This window comes from Homarus americanus, unplaced genomic scaffold (genome assembly GCF_018991925.1).
Source record: "Homarus americanus isolate GMGI-L3 unplaced genomic scaffold, GMGI_Hamer_2.0 scaffold15500, whole genome shotgun sequence".
Lineage (NCBI taxonomy): Eukaryota > Metazoa > Arthropoda > Malacostraca > Decapoda > Nephropidae > Homarus > Homarus americanus.
In genome coordinates, this window is record NW_024719447.1 from 25,150 (window position 1) to 43,306 (window position 18,157).

Below are 18,157 nucleotides of genomic sequence, written 5' to 3' on the forward strand. Positions count from 1 at the left end.
ATGGCAGTATAGGGGTATAGGCAAGGAATGGAGTCGCGAGTTTTAAAGCAGTTACTCCTGAGCATTATATAATTTACTAACTTTCTCATACACTAGATGGCGGGGTTTACCGGGGGTAAAAATCGTATTGATAAAGTGTATTTGGTAACCCATCGTAGTATCCGGCTACTCCTGAAGAGCGCTGCACTTTCCTCTTATTCCCTTAACCCTCATTGGGTGTGCCGGTGTAGCAGTTTTAGATGAAATGCGGGTGGAAGTGAAATGCCAGACGTACGACACATTCAGACAGCGGTAGGCTGCTTGACCGTTGCTCCGCAGTCCGCCTAAGTTCTGCTCACATGATGGACGTGGATTCCTCTGACACTTGCGTGCTTATATGTTTGGTATTGCATAAATTATATAATATTAATACAGTTGAGTGAGTGTTACCCTAAGGTCAGGATGTTGTGTGGGGTAGTAGAGTGCATATTGAGTTGTATATAATTGTCAACTCATTTACAGCCCGATCGTGTCTATGGAGGAGTATGAGGTAGCCTGCACTGAAAGGTTTGCTGCAGACAACATCCAGTATGAGAGAGTTATCACCTACCTGCACACTGGAAAACATATTGCTGGTCTTACAAATGCTGAACGATTAAAAATATGGAGGCAGTCAACTATATTCCAGTGGGACTCAACACGAAGGGATTTCTGTGATTTACAATTGAGTCTAGATGTGCTTGTTTTGTTTTGCCTTTCAAAGTAAGATCGACAAGTGCACAAGCTTTGTCTCCCTTTGTGCTGCACCCTTAATAACACTTAACATGTTCTCACCCAGCCTCTAGCATATAATTATGAGGTTAGTTACTGGCCTTTATTATTGCATTTACTCTCATCTGAGTAATTGTGGTAAGTCAGACAGCCCTGTGCACATGCATAATAAATCAGTGTGTTGGCATGCAGTGGAACCACAAAGTACAGTGAGTTACAGACTGCTTGCCAAAGAGGTTGAATGTGACAGAGTTCAGTTGTGTTTGATCAGTTCAGTTGGGTACACTGTCATGTAGGTCTTTAAGTTTGAGCTTATTCCTTTCCTTGAAGTTGTTCACACACCCCAGCCTGTGCTTGGAAGACGGGTAACAGTGTTAGGATAATGATGAGTGAATTAATGATTATTGGGATTATTACTTAGGTACCTAGTAATATTACTCCTTATTTAGATTCCAGTGGTCCCATGCTTGCACTGAGTGCAGCTTAATATAGTGCTTACAGTAGTTAAAACATTGCCTCACTGACCACTTTTCATTTAATTCATTTCAACCTTAGTAATCTCTTTTAGGTAAAGAACATTTCATACAAATGCATGTAACTATTATATGTTATAAAGGTGATCCTATCCCAACAAAGTCCTTTAAATTAGTTGATGATGAAAGAAAGATGGGGACTTGTAATAATCACTGTGTATTGGATATATCCTTAGATATTTGCCCAAGCACTGCTCTGTTCATCCAGTTTTGGTTGTCAAACTATTTTGCTTCACTTGCCTTTGTGAACAGCATGAATAAACAAGGAATATAATTGTGAATTTTACTTTCAGAGGAAGTCTTGTACTACACCGACGAAAGATGGCATAAGGAGGCAGGTAGTCAGAAGTCCTGATGAACGTAATCGCGGTTCCTTCATTTGTATCACAGCAATCCCACAGGAGGAGGACACAGTGGTTGAATGCCACTCTATGAAAAAGTGTCCAAGAATTATTTCTGGAGAAAAATGCAAGATGACGTCAAGCATTATGTATGTACAGTATTATTATATAACTGTGTACACAGTAGATCTATGAAACTTTATCTGTAACTTCCATCATCATTTATCACCACTGTTATGGACAGCTTTTTCCATATTACATGAATAGGTTACATTCACCTGACACTGACTCTTCATCTTATGTCTTCCTCATAGGGCTCCTCACTAACTTCTTCAAATTTCTGCAGGTTGCAACATGTAACAAGTGCCAACGTTATACTCCCTTTAGACCCAGGCCCATACAATGACGCCCATAAAGGTGAAGGAGCCATGGAGTAGACATGATAGGTGAGGATAAGTATTGTATACTTTTGTTTTTACTGTAGCAGCCAGGACTACTTAAACTTTTTTGAGATATTGGGGCTCACTTTGGACTCACGAGAGCTCTTTTGTGGCCACCTGCTGTTTTCAAAGCTATTAATAATCTCTGCAGATGTACTTGGTATGACCACCACCCTGGAGCATCATCCCAATGTAGCTCTATGGTGATGGGACTCAAACTGTGTGTTTTGAGCTGGAAACGACTTTGTAGATGTAGAAAACTTGTTTCATTGAATGAAGAGAATGGCCAACTGGCTTCATTTTTATGTTAAGCATGGTTCTGCTATAACGCGATAATTGTGTTCTTGTAAAATATCGTGTTATAGAAAATCGCGTAATAGAAATAACAGGGCTTATGGAGAAAATAGGGTTAGGTGCAGATTACTCAAAATCGAAAAATTTAGTAGTTAGCCTAACACAAAGGATAGCACAGTCTAAATAAATGTTACATTCATATCTAATAATGAAATCATACAGTAAATTTAACACTTTACCTTGAAAAATATGAATGTAACTTGATGGGGAGAAGGGTGATTTTGAGGTTGATAACATCGAGCTTCTTTCAAGTGTTATATCCTTTACGATAATCCCGGAATTCATCATCAGAACGCTTTTGGAGATATTCTTTTACCATTTCAAGTTAATACCACAAAATTGGAGAAATAGTAAGCAAAATCGCTATAGCAAACAAGCGCTCAAGTATACAAATATGTTCAATTATAAATCAGAGAGAAATGCTATCAAACGCTATAGCAGAACTCACTGCACTGAGAACACTTTAGTGTAAAACATGTGAAAATCAAGAATTTCCATCCATGAATAAAAGTCAACCCCAAAACACACAATCATATCAAATTACAGGCTTCCAATGACTCTCTCTCTCTGATGCTTATTTTATACTTAGTGAATAGATCTGTTTAGAGATTCTTTCCAAGTATCTTTGTCTTCTGTGTAAGTTGCTTCTGCTTTATGTTGTGCCGCTTAAATAATCTTCAGCTTTTGTCTATAATAATGGTTATCCAGGCCCACTCTAAGTCATGCTGGACACAGATATGTTTCTTTGTGGATTACTTCACCAAATTTGTGGGTAGCTAGATGCATAAGGGCTCTATTCACAGGTAATGTATGATAGTTTCAAAGTTTGATACAAATATTAAGTCACTGTATACACTGTAATGAAATATATAGGACACTATACTGTATGATAAAGAAATTTGAATGAATAATTTTAAATTTCTTCCCTTTACATGTGTTTTAGATGGGGCCCACCTGAAGGATACTGACAGACCAGGGACCTGAGTTTGTTCACTGGTAAGTCCTTATGTTACTATAAAACTTAATGTAATACTTTCTTTGTCTATTATTGAGAGGAACTTTAAATAGATTGAAACATGTTAGCTTTGTGTTTCACTGCTGCTGTAACTATTAATTTGTCTTTGTTTATGAGGCCATCTTGACTCCCACCCCATGGTTGGAAGATGATGATATAACAATGGGTAATTAACAATATCAATATAACTGTCCTCATACTTACAGTATACTGTATAGTTAATGATTTGATTTGGATTTTTTAACCCTTACGCCGGCCAGAACACGCGCCTTTTCCTGCCATTGTTTAAATGCCCAGCCTGGGTTTTCAGGTTCCCTCGTGACTATTTGCCTGTTACGCCACACCTCGGCCACAGGGAAGCTTCCTCAACATAATAACCTACTTTTGTTTGTTTCATTGTTTGTCCATTTTATAATGTTGTATCAAAGTAATATTGCTAAAAGTAGTGTAGTTGTATTGTAGTGCAGTATTACTGGAAAATAATGGTATGATTATGTTATAAATGTATTTATTTGTGGAATTATTATTATTCTATGCATTACTTGATCTACCAAACACAGAGACAGCCTGGAGACCGATCATGCGTGTGTGTTGCTGTTTTTTATGAAAAAATAAAGCAAATAAAATATTCGAAATTAATTATTTTTTATTTTTTATTTTTTATTTTTGTGGGGAGGGGGGTAATTAGCCCACCCGGGCACAGGTCAAACGACCCACAGCAGGACCTGGGGCAAAAAGAACAGAAAGAAGTTGAATATAGAAAAGAAAAAGGTTATACTGTACAGTGGTCCCTCGGTTAACGAATTACCTTCCATAAGAATCTTCAATTCGGTTAATAAAAAAAAATTTGATTAACGAAATCCTTACTTAAAATCACATTTTGTTTTGAACATCAGCTGATAAGCTGAGGAGGTACTCAGCCAATTCAGTGATCTCTTCTATGTTTACATTCAAACTAATCACTATCTTATAAGAATTCCAGCAATGCAAATTAAATTCACCTCGGTCACTTCTATTAAATTTTATAAGCAAAAAACAAAAAACTAAATCTAAAGGACATAAATTAACAATTAAAGACTGGACACCACAGGCGCCAACTGTCAAACATGTCACTGCCATCCCTCCTCCCTTCCTCCCCCACTTTCCCGAGATACGTTTGGGGAAAAGCACTAGGCTTACAGGTTTAATAATAAATAATACCTCAGACTAAAGTTAGGAGAATATAATTGGCATTGCTGTATTTCTTGCAAGACAGCGGATAATTTGAATATAAACGTCATATATTTTGCACAAAAGATAAAATTTTTGCTCTCTAATAAAATCTTAAGTTAGATCTAGAATTTGTATGTCTAATGCAAATTATAGCTTGTTTATTTTCAAATTAATCACCATCTTATAAGAATTCTAACAATGTAAATTATATTCTGGCCGGGTAATTTCTATGAATTTTATGAGCTAAAAACAAAAATCTCAAGTAAATAAACAAATTATACTTCACCAGACGACTACTATCTGTCAATCAAAATACTGTACACCTCACACCCTGCTCTTCCCACGCTCGCTGGCTCCCTCCCTCCCTACCTACCCCTGCCTTCCCAGACAAAAGTTTCGTGTTTTCTTTAGGCTTTAAAGTGTTTATCTTATATAATATCTCAGACTAAAGTTAGGAGAATATAATTGGCATTGCTGGAATCCTTGCAAGACAGCCAATAATTTGAATATAAACGTCATATATTTGCACAAGAGATAAAATTAATCACCTGTATCACATTACAGTAGTGATTTAAGAGGTCTAGTGTATATGTACGATATTTATAGTGATTTAAGGGCGATTTAGGGGAATTTTAGGAGTGTTTCTGATTTTATGCGTTTTTGGCTTTACTTTGTATGTACTTTTCTGTGAGCTGGAACCAGTTCTCAATATCCCATTGAAACAATGGTTCGTTAACGAAATTTTCGGTTAACGAACGACCTTCTGGAACGAATTGTGTTCGTTAACGGAGGGACCACTGTACTGTGTTAATCTACACCACTTAAGATGCTGGAAAACCAGCTTTTTAAAGTGAGACAGATTGTATTAGTATGGAAACACAGAAGAAGGCAGAGCATTCCACAGTTTGGCTGTGTGAGGAAAGAAGGAGGTACTATAACGGGTTATTCTCGTGTGACCGACATCCACAGAAAACGGCGGTGGGGCACCATGGCAAGACCAGTGTTACGAACCCACAGCCTTGCCGGTACACAGATGCCAACCACCGGCCATTGCCCGCTAAAGTACCTGTAAAAGAGAGAGAGTGAAGCAACATTAAGTAAGAGAAAGGGAAGAGGGATTGTCAACTAAAGGAGCAGAGTTAATAAGACTAAATGCCTTGATTCCAATTCATCTAACAGTTGAAGAGCCACCCCAGATATGAGAGCAGTACTCCAAGTTAGGACGAATGAATCCTTTTATATACTTGAAGCAACTGTTCAGGAGTGAAGTAGCTATGGCATCTGTACAGCATTCCTAACTTCTTCAGGAGGCAGCTTTAGCTATATTATTGATGTGTGATTTCCAGGACATCTTGGAGGAAATGGTGAGGCTTTAACATATTTATTTTCAGAATTTGGCAGAATGATAGCGTCCTGAAATGTAATTGGTGGAGATCATTAATTTAGAAAGTGTAATTGTAAATACTGAGTTTTATTACTATTGAATTTAACTAAGTTTGTACCTCCCATTCAGAGATGGTGCACAGATTCCGCTAGATAGAAGTAATGATATCAGCTCTAGAAACAGATCTAGTTTGAGAGTTGATATGTAAAAATGAAGAAGAGTAGCATCATCAGCATAGAATGGATAGAATTAGTTGTAGAAGTAAATCTTTGATAAAAAAAGAAGGAAGAGAGTAGGTGAAAGAACAGAAAATCCCTCGACAACAACTGCCATGGATCGTTCTCATGAAGCTAGAGATGAGAAAAACAAAGTGGGGAAGAGAAACCAAAAGAGGGAAGTTTAGAAGTAAAGACTTGTGCTACCCTGTCAAATGCTTTTGCAGATGTCAAGGGCCACAACGAAAGTTTCCCCATAATCCCTAAGAGAGGATGACCAAAGATGGGTGCAATAGGAGAACAAATCACCAGTAGATTTCACCTGGCAAAAGCTAATACTGCGATCCGAAAGATAATGGCGTTCAAGGTGACGGAGTAAATGAGAGTCTGCCAAGATAGTTTAAAAAAATCTTTAGAGAGAGCTGAAGTTAGGACAATGGGGCGATAGTTAGAGGGATTAGAATGGTCACCCTTCTTCGGGATGGGCTGAACCAAGGCATGCTTCCAAGAAGAAGGAAAAGTTGGGGATTTGAGGCAGAGGCGAGCAAGCACAAGGGCCAGGGCTTCAGCGCATCACACCAGAACACGAGGGGGTATTCCGCCCGTCCATGCTTTACTCACATCCAACCCTGGATAACACACCGCAACCCGCGAGTGGAGATTATAGGAAAGTGCATAGGTTCAGTAGGAGGAGCTTTGGGTAGGAGGGATAGAGGGAATCGTCTAAGGTGGAATTAGAGGAGATTAAGGTGCCAAAGAAATTGGCTTTTATCAAGGGCAGAGTTGGCTGTAGAGTGATTGTGATCGGAAGAGAGGAGGAAAAGAAGGAGGTAGAAGCGGTTATGAGATAAGCTTTTTGGTGAAGGATTTACTAGAGGAAGAATTAGGTCAGGACAGCGGCCTTTCTTTTTTATAAAATTCCGCTTTGGGCCTACGAAGAATAAAGGCCTTGCTGATTCCTAGAAGTATTGGAAAGAGGTGTGGGTATTAGGAGGAGATAGTTTCATAGCTCTATATGCCCCATCTCTCACCCTACAAGCAAGAGAGCAGGAGAGATCAAACCATGATTATAATGTGAAAGTTTTAGTAGACGATGGATGTAATACTCACCCCAGGTAGCCCCCAGCACATACCGAGGCATCCCGAGTGGAAAAGCAACATTCATCCCAAGGAAAGTCGGTGAAGGAGGGGAGGTGGTCGTGCTCCAGTTTGATTTAATAGGCAAGGTTGTGATCAGAAGACCCTAAGGGGCAAAATTGAGTATGAATAGTGAGGGGGTTAGAGGTAAAACAAAGATCAAGAATGTTACAAGCTGATCGGTTGACTGTGAAACGCCGTGTAGGGTGTTTGATTATTTGTTCTAAATCTTAAGTAGGGAAAGAGAGTGCCTCTAGCTCCATTTTGGGTCATCCCTTGCAGAGCCAAGCCACTTGTTGAGGCATTGAACTCTCTTAGGTAGAGGATCTGCAAGCTGGGAGGTGTGTGGAGAGCAACGACTCATGACAAGAAGTGAGATAGTCAAAGAGTTCCAAGTAGGTGGTAGAGCTAGAGAACAGTATAGGAAACAAAGAAAAATAGTCACAGTTGGTAGTGACCACGAAGGTCAGCTGTCAAAACAACATTGTCCCTTTATCTCCCTCGCCACCACAGGGAAGTTTGTAGAGGATCAATATATAGTTTTTCTTAATTATTTTGTATCATTTTATCATTTAAAAAAGTAGTTAAAAACTATTTTTGGAAAAGTTTTTATTTTTCTCAATTCATCCTCGCGTGGGGGGGGGGTAGAGACCCTAGCGGCACCCTAGCCAGGGGCGAGGGTTAAGGCCAGTGATGAGTTATGCAAGGCTTACAGAATGAGAAGAAGCATCACATCAGCATATCATCCTCAGACCAACGGATTGGCCGAAAGGACCAATAGAACATTTAAGAACAAGCTCGAAAAATTGTGCAACGAGAGACTGAGCGACTGTAACAACTACATTGAAGAAGTCGTTTACAGCCTCTGAACACACAGGCAGAAAAGTACCGGCTTTACACCCTTTCAATATATGTTTAATCGTGAGCATAGGCCACTTGACCTGGTAAGTACAAACTTTGTGTGTGTGTGTGGCGGGGGGGAGAAGCAAGATGGTCTGAGGCTGTTTTAAGTTTTTAGGGAAGTAAAGATATTGGAAAGGCAGGCCTCAACCCAGTGCTTCCTGATTCTACCACAAGATGGTGGGTGGTGGGCTACATCAATCCTAATCCCTACACTGTTTTAGCTAGGTATATTTCAGTCTTTTAAACTATGACATTAATTTTCAGGATCTATTGATTGTGAGCCAGACAGCCTTAGCCTTCCAGATGAAACTGCTGCTGTAAGTAAAGTACTGCCTCAACTTGTGTATTAGATCACACCAAACAACAACTAGGTGACTGTACATATTTTAGGTGCTTATTTGTGCCTTCTCTAAACTTGTACATTTTCATATTCCAGGCTTCAGAAGATCTTGCTGACCTTCCCAGTGATGAGGAAATTTCAAGCTATGAACAGGATCAAAACAGTGAGCGTGAAGACTTGCCCAACCAGGTGAGTATGAGTTGTGCTTATTTATATTATGTCTGAGTCTTAAAGATAAATGACAATTATTGTTATGATGATAAATCAGTCTGTTGGGGACAAACACAGCAATCATTTGACTCCCTCTACCATCAACTATCCCTTCAAGCCCACTTCTAGCCAGGTCTTCTTCATCCCCAGACAAATCTTGGCAACATCAACCATATATAGTAATTCATTCATAGTAGGGCGGGCCAGTGCGCCGTGGGTGTGGTGGAGTGTCCTCCCTGTTATTGAGGACATACTCGGAGTGTGGGAGCGGGAATTTCTCAGTGTGTCGGTGAATATCGGGTGTCGCCCTAAGCATTGTCACGAAGGTTCTTTTCATCCCTTACGGCATTAATCGCAAATATTCCGTGTGTTCACTGGCGATCACTGCCGGTAGCGAGCGTAGTACTGGGCCGACTGGTGCAGCTGCCAGTGCCAGTGTTGGTAGGCCTACTTTGGTAGGGTGGTTTGAGACTCTCGCCCCTATGGGGCCGAATGTTCTACGCTTGCGTCGTCTCCCTAGTAACGGACACTTCATGTAGGTCTCGCCGACCGTGAATGTATATAACTAATATTACATCAGTGCGACTATAGAAATAGTGGTTATTTCTGCCAAGGATATATAAACAAGTGTTAGGTGTACAATTTCTTTGCTCCCAGTGTATCATTCTGATGTGTGGATTGTCACCACAGGGTAGCTAACACCAACGCCACAAGACGTATGCCCTCTTACCGGACACAGCAGTCCAGCATGTACCTCCGCCCTTTCCTCATAAGAACTAGTTTATTCTTTTGTATGGGACCAAAGCAGATGTCGGAGGCGAATTAACTGTCGCCCAAGGTGCGGAACGCTATGCCGGGTAACAGACATTGTTGCCCGTGCTAGCCAGTACCAAAATTGCACTAGCTGTGAATGTGCGAGAAACAACTGACCATGTGTGGCTTGCAGAAAGGGAAACAATTGCCGACACAGGAGGCCACAGTGGATATTGCCAGGACCCATCCGCCCGATGATATCCTAAATTATAGCAGTGAGTCTACTCAACCTGAAAATGTAGTACAGGTTGTACCTCTCTAGTCCGGCAACCTCAGGACCTGACCGGTGCTGGACCATGGAAATTCACCCTTTTCCTGGACAGATAGTGACTTGCGCTTACGTTAGCACCACTTTCACTGCTTCGTGGTCTCTTTGAAGACATATTGAAGGGTTAAATGTCGACAGTAGCCTCAAATCATGAAGTTTTTAATTCAATGTTTTTATTTGGACACACAAAAACACAATACATAATTTAAAATTTACGGCCGAACTCAAATTTCGACGGGTTTGAATGGCCATAAGCGTTCAAATGGCGTGCTATCGTGTAGCGTCATTTCTCTTATTACAAAAGATTCATTATTGTTTATTACTGAATGTCTTTTTGATTGAATTAATGTTTATGTGTGCAAAATGGGCAATACAATTCATTAATAATCATGAGAATATTAAAACACACGAGGAAATGAGACAGCATTGTTTTCGTTGATTACAAAGCCAGTGACTGACTGGTTCTACATATAAAACTGAAGAAAATAAGACCTTGGTTGTAGCTGTAGTAAAATTAATGTAAAAAATTAATATGGTTGTTTGAAGTAATGTTATTTAATGTTAATAAATGGAACAATATAAGTAGCTAACCATTAATGGTAAAGGAATAAAGTGAGACTGCGGCATTAATAACAAAGTGTGTAGCTATCGTCATTACTCTCATAAGAATATGAAAGCAACACTTATTTACTGCTCATATATATTGAAGGGTTAAATGTTGTACTCTGTATAGACAAGCAGAGAAAAGAAGAACAGCGGAACTGCGGGATGTAAACAAACCTTAACCCTTTTTTTACGAGGATTAGCCCACCGGGCTAGGTCACTGACCCACATTGGGGCCTGAGGATGAAAATGTAATACTCCTGTAATAATAATATATAATAATTTAATAAGTAAAAAAAAAAAAATAACTATCTACCTATTGGGAAAAACTAACATCGTTCCGGACCACGGAGTTTCGGATCACAGAATGCCGGACTAGAGAGTTAAACCTGTACTAATAAGCGCTGCGGCCGTAGCAAAGTCACGAGGTGAATGAGAGACAGCCACCACAGTGGAATGGCATGTCGATGGAAAATCTGGACATATGGGTTAAAGAAACCTACTCAGAAATTGTCAGGTGGTTGCCAGCTAACCTGTTTGAACCACCCAAGTGTGCGGCCACCAAACATAAGAACATAAGAAAATAAGGAGTCTGCAATAGGCTGGTTGGCCTGTGCATGGCAGCTCCTGTCGAGAGTTACTACCACTCTCTATCATCCATGAATCTATCTAGCCTCCTTTTGAAACTTTCCAGGGTTCCCGCACTTACTACAAAGTTGCTATTTGTTCCACTCGTCCACCACCCTATTTGTGAACCAGTTTCTGCCTATCTCCTCCTAAACCTAAACTTATCCAACTTGAATCGTTGCTCGAGTCATCCTGCTCGGATATTATAAGAACTTTATCTATATCCCTTGATTCCTTTCACCCATAAAACTTCTATCATATCTCCCACACTCTTCGTCTTTCTAGGGAATGCAAGTTAAGTTTCTTTAACCTATCCTGATATGGAAGGTTTCTAAGTCCTGGAATCATTTTGTCATTTTCTTAGCTGCGACTCTAGTGAATTTATATCCATCCTATAATAGGGGCACCAGAACTGAACCGCATAATCGAGTCTTTGGCCTGACTAGCGCAAGATATAGTTGCAATAAGACCTCTGCACTCTTGTTACTTACACTTCTAGATATAAAACCCAAAGAAATGATTCGGGAGATGATTAAGCCTCATAACTGAGTACACCCAGGACTGCTTCCTTGACCCTTTGGCTCTTCAAATACTGGCAATAACACCACATCTATTCTGTCAGAGGACACACACAAAGAAAATGCGGCAGCAATGAAGAGAAGATTGACAATGTGGCAGAATGGGGCCCTTGATGATCTTCCATGTGAAGCAAGAACAATGCAGGAGAGACTAAAATTTACAGGTGACGGAAAGCAAAACACCGATGACGTTGCAAGAAAGTTTGGAAACAAAATGCGTGTGGGAAAAGTGTCTTTGGCAGTAAGATCTCTCACAGAGGAATCCTCCGGTGGGGTTCTGCCAACAAACAGAGAGACATTAAAACAACTGAAAGAAAAACATCCCCTGCAAGTGAAGACGAAGGCATCAGGTTCCAGGGTGACTATATCCCACCAAACGCTGTCCTGTTCGAGAAAATAACAGGAGGGATGGTGTGGAAAAAGGCACTGAAGACTCGAGGAGGAGCCGGCCCTTCAGGTCTGGATGCAAACGGTTGGAGAGTCATCCTCAGCACAAACAAGTTTGGCCCTGTAGCAAGTGATCTCTGCACTGCCATTGCCGTCCTTGCAAGAAAGCTGGCAACCTCTTGCTGCCATCACCTCCATGCTTTGACGGCCTGCCGCCTCATTCCCCTGGATAAGAATCCAGGATGTAGGCCAATAAGAGTGGGGGAAGTGCTGAGGCGTATCATCGGAAAATGCATAATGGAGGTGGTAAAGGACAATGTCAGGGCAGCAGCAGGGAACCTGTAAGTTTGTGCTGGTCACCAGGCTGGTGGGGAAGCTGCCATTCACGCCATGAGAACGATACAGTATTACCCCGCTTTACACGGTTTCACTTTCCGCGATTTCTCGCGGTACCTTGCCAGAGCCGGACTTTCACTTTCCGCGGTGCATCTACTCATATACGCGTGAAGTATAATTTTTTTTTTTTTTTTAGCTCATAAAATTCATACAAATTACCCGGCCAGAATATAATTTACATTGCTGGAATTCTTACAATATGATGATCATTTTGAATATAAACATCATGGATTTTGCATTAGACATACAAATTTTAGATCTAATGTAATAATTTGGTTTACACAAAGCAAGTATTTTATCTTTTGTGCAAAATATATGAAGTTTACATTCAAAATATTCCCTGACCTGCAAGGAATCCAGAAATGTCAATTATATTATCCTAACTTTAGTCTGAGGTATTATTTATTACTAAACGTTAAAATCTAGTGTTTCACCCAATCATTTCTCAGAGAGGTAGGAGCTAGTGAGCTGGGAAGAGGGGTGGGGGGGGGTTTGAGTCCATTATTTGAATGGACATTAACCTGGCGACTGTATTTCTCTTAAACATTAATTGTGTGAGCATACCATCATAAAATTTAGATGTTATTTTTACTACAACATAGGTATTGTGTCAGAAAAAGTGGAGTTTGGGGGTCGGGCCAGTCTCTATTGGAATTAATCCCATATGTTCTGTTGTTCACTTTACGCTGTTTTCACTTTCCGCGGTACCCTGTGGGTTCAATTGACCGCGTAAATCGGGGTACTACTGTATTTGAGCAGCGTGAATGTGAGGCCGTTCTCCTGGTGGACGCTTCAAACGCATTCAACATTCTTTACTGCAAGGCTGCACTGCACGACATCAAGATCAAGTGTCCAAGCTTTGCAATGTACGTTGAAAACACCTATAGGAATCCATCAGACCTCAATATAGTAAACAACAAGGCTCTAAGAGGTGATACCATCATACAGTCAACCAAGGGAACAACTCAGGGGGAACCCTTTGCAATGGCATTGTACGCAATAGGCCTATCAGTGCTCCAACACACAATAAAATTTTAAACAACTGAGGTCAAACAAGTGGCATATGCTGATGACCTTACAGGAGCAGGAAAAGTGGAGGGCATCAAAAAGTGGTGGGACCTGGTAACATCGCAAGGTCCACAAATAAGGTACCACCCAAACGCCAGCAAGTCCTTCCTCATTGTGAAGCCAGAACGGGCAATGGAGGTGTTCGGTGGAAGTGAGGTCAAAATAACAAAGGATGGCCAAGGACACCTAGGTGCTGTAATAGGCACGACGGACTTCAAGACCGAGTACGTAACGGGAAAGGTGAATGAGTGGGTTAAGGAAATCCAAGCTCTGTCTGACATTGCTAACACAGAGCCACATGCGGCTTTTGCGGCATTCACCCATGGAGTCAAGCATCGCTGGAACTACCTGATGAGCACTATCCCTGATATCGGACCCTTCCTCCACCCTCTGGAAGAAGCTATCAGTGTCAATTCTATTCCCAAATTAGTGAAACACCCTCACTTAACCCCAGCAGAAAGATCACTCCTTGCACTACCACCGAGACTGGGAGGAATGGGATTGGCCAATCCAGAGGAGATTGCTGCCACCGAACATCAAAACTCAGTTAAGCTCACGGCAGCCCTCACGGACCACATAATAGCTCAGAACGCAACAGGGGAGGTGGATACCAGTGAAGTAAACAAGATCCGAAGGTCCATTACGACAGAACGACAGCACAGCCAAAGTGATAAATTGCAGCAACTGTTTTTGCAAGTACCAGAGAATTTCAAAAAAAAGTAGCTATAGCGCAGGAGGTGGGTACCTTGAACTGGTTAACTACGTTACCGATAAGGGCAAATGGTTTCAGTCTCAATAAACAAGAATTTACAGATGCCATTGCTCTAAGGTACGGTCGGCCAGTAGAAGGTTTACCCTCCCGCCATGATGTGCAAGAAAGGGGACTTCATATGCATGAGGCATGACAAGGTAAAGGACCTCACAGCAAATATGTTGAAGGAAATCTACCGGGATGTCATGGTAGAACCGACCTTCCTTCCATTCGATGGTGAGATCTTCCAACACAGGACTTCAAACACATCTAACGAAGCCCGTGTGGACGTCAGTGCTCGAGGATTCTGGACGCGGGGACAGCGAGCTTTCTTCGACATCAGGATTTTTGACCCTATGGCTGCATGTCACCGTAACTTGGCTCTCGATGTTGCACATAGGAGGAACGAGAACGACAAGAGAAGGGCGTATGGGGAGAGAATTCAAAACGTTGATCAAGGCAGCTTCACTCTTCTCGTGTTCACAACCTCTGGTGGGATGGGACCAAGTGCAATATGTTTCTACGCCAGACTTTCGGAGGTGATCTCCGAACAGAAGCAGCAGCCCAGAAGTTACGTTACAGCCTGGGTGAGATGTCGACTGTCTTTCTCTCTCCTTCGGTCAGCTTTGCTCTGCCTCAGGGGAACGAGTGCGTCTGCCCCTACTCCGACAACTGCTGCAGATATTGACTATGAGGCTACAGTCACTGAATGCCGCATAGATCTGCGGCTCAACTAATTTAACACAGATAGGATAGCTTCTTATGTATTAGGATATTTAATATTAAGGTAATAAAATGTCAGCAAAGGTGTGGCTATTGGGGGAGGCTGGAGGCCACGTTTAAAAAAAAAAATTCATTCATTCACTATTGTAACCCAATTTCCTACTGGGAGTGGTGTTAGGGATCTACCACCACCTCAGGGGCACCACCCTAGAGTGTGGCAGGAGTATTGTGAAAATATCAACCCCAGCTAACAAGGACTTGAGTAATGTAGTGTAAGGTTATGTTGATATGTAATAGATAAGACGTTGTTTTTGTTGTTTCTTTATTTATGTTGCTTTTTTCCCTGATTTTTTTTCTTTTCTTTCATGCAGAGTAGCAAGAATGTTGCAGCAGCACAAGAAAAGCAGGAGGTTCAGTTCAAAAACAGTGACCTGCTGAATGACCCCCCTGATGTGCAACTCTCCACCAACCCAACACCTCCCAGCAGCCCCACATGGTAAACAACAACTTAACTTATTGTTCTAAAACGATCTTTTAACTTTTATAATTAATGTTAGAACCAAGAATTGAGGTTATATATTAATAACATTGTTATTGAGTGGCAGTAAGGCACAGGTAGATGTATGGTACAGGTAGATGTATGGTACAGGTAGATGTATGGTACAGGTAGATGTATGGTACAGGTAGATGTATGGTACAGGTAGATGTATGGTACAGGTAGATGTATGGTACAGGTAGATGTATGGTATAGGTAGATGTATGGTACAGGCAGATGTATGGTACAGGTGGATGTATGGTACAGGTAGATGTATGGCACAGGTAGATGTATGGTACAGGTAGATGTATGGTACACGTACAGGTAGATGTATGGTACAGGTAGATGTATGGTACAGGTAGATGTATGGTACAGGTAGATGTATGGTACAGGTAGATGTATGGTACAGGTAGATGTATGGTACAGGTAGATGTATGGTACAGGTAGATGTATGGTACAGGTAGATGTATGGTACAGTGGATGTATGGCACAGGTAGATGTATGGTGCAGGTAGATGTATGGTGCAGGTAGATGTATGGCACAGGTAGATGTATGGTACAGGTAGATGTATGGTGCAGGTAGATGTATGATAGATGTAGGTAGATGTATGGCACAGGTAGATGTATGATCTACAGGTAGATGTATGGTACAGGTAGATGTATGGCACAGGTAGATGTATGGCACAGGTAGATGTATGGTACAGGTAGATGTATGGCACAGGTAGATGTATGGCACAGGTAGATGTATGATACAGGTAGATGTATGGCACAGGTAGATGTATGATACAGGTAGATGTATGGTACAGGTAGATTTATGGTACAGGTAGATGTATGGTACAGGTAGATTTATGGTACAGGTAGATGTATGGTACAGGTAGATGTATGGCACAGGTAGATGTATGGCACAGGTAGATGTATGGTACAGGTAGATGTATGGCACAGGTAGATGTATGGCACAGGTAGATGTATGGTTCTCATAGGCTTCAATCGGAAATCCCCTGAAACATTGGCACCAAGCAATAGAGTGAGACGATCCTTCATGGGTTTATGCCCAGGTAAAGAAGCTTCATCTCTGGTGATGAATGTCCTTTTGGGCATTTTCTTCCAGAACAGCCCAGTTTCATCCACATTAAACACTTGCTGTGGAAGATAATTCCCTTCATCCATCAGTTCCTTGAACTCCACTACAAATTTGCTGCTCCTTCTTTGTCTGCACTGGCAGCTTCACCATGCCTAACAACACTAAAAATGTCACTTCTTTTCTTAAATTTATCGAACCAGCCCTTGCTGGCCCTAAACTCTTCAAACTCAGTTTCAAAAGATCTAGGTTGATCTTACTTCAAATGTTCGTATATTTCCCTGGCTCTTTCACAAATAAATTCAGTAGAAGTTGAATCTCCTCTCATTTGTTTTTCCTTAGCCCAAATAAGAAGTAACCTCTCCGTTTCTGAAATTAATGATCTACCTTTAAACACTGGTAGATTTATCTCTCACTTTCATTTCTTTAAATTTTTCTTTCTGCGCATGAATTGTCGACACAGTTGATGCCAACATGCCATATTCTTTACTTAGTACATTTGTTCTAATGTCTTCTTCATGTTTCTTAATAATTTTCTGTTTCACTTGAATTGAAATTGCCTTTCTAGATTTCTTTGGACCCATGCTGGATGCACTACAGTAATTTCACCACTAAAATTTTAAGTTCACTAGCTGTAATAATAAGATTATTGTATTTAAATCAACACTGCCCTATATATTATCAATGTGTTAGATAAATTTCAGAATGGCCAATAATTGTACTGTAAAAACGCAAAAACACTCTGTGTTCAAGAGACCCCCAAGCAAGATGTCTCCTCCACTGTACAGAGAGTTAAACAGACGCCTTGGTGGGTGAGTGAAGCTGCTGATGGGCGCACCAAAAACTAGTTCCCTGTACTGCATATATTATCAATATGTTAAATAAGTGTTAAAATGACTAATAATTTTATTATAAAACTTGGAAAATATTAAAGAGCTCAACCTTCTTGATATTTACTCCAATGGAAACGAATGTAAGTTAGAACCGATTACTGTATTGGCGGACTAGCCTATCAGCTGATGCACAAGCCAAAACATGTTGACATGTTGTAGTAAGGATTTCATGAATCAAATTTTTGTTTGTTAACTGAATTGAAGATTCTTATGGAAGGTAATTCGTTAACCGAACCGCTCGTTAACCGAGGGACCACTGTACAGTGGCCCCTCGGTTAACGAACTCAATTCGTTCCAGAGGGTCGTTCGTTAACCGAACCCATTGTTTCAATGGGATATTGAGTAATTGTTTCCAGCTCACAGAAAAGTATACACAAAGTAAAGCCAAAAATGCATAAAGTCAGAAACACTCCTAAAATTCCCCTAAATCGCCCTTAAATCACTATATATATCGTACATATACACTAGACCTCTTAAATCACTACTGTAATGTGATACAGGTGATTAATTTTTATCTCTTGTGCAAATATATGACATTTATATTCAAATTATTGGCTGTCTTGCAAGGATTCCAGTAATACAAATTACATTCTCCTAACTTTAG

The 18,157-nt window shown here is 40.8% G+C and overlaps 1 protein-coding gene across 1 annotated transcript in view; it reads left to right on the plus strand.

Moving 5' to 3' along the window:
- Nucleotides 1-244: 244 nt before the first annotated feature.
- The window catches only part of LOC121860073, a gene marked incomplete at its 3' end in the record, with an annotated part of 30,930 nt that continues 13,017 nt past the window's right edge, over nucleotides 245-18,157 (plus strand). The window contains 6 exon segments of the mRNA XM_042357084.1: nucleotides 245-291; nucleotides 502-715; nucleotides 3,390-3,414; nucleotides 8,549-8,601; nucleotides 8,721-8,813; nucleotides 15,420-15,544. Of these exon segments, the coding sequence (XP_042213018.1) occupies nucleotides 245-291; nucleotides 502-715; nucleotides 3,390-3,414; nucleotides 8,549-8,601; nucleotides 8,721-8,813; nucleotides 15,420-15,544 (557 nt within the window).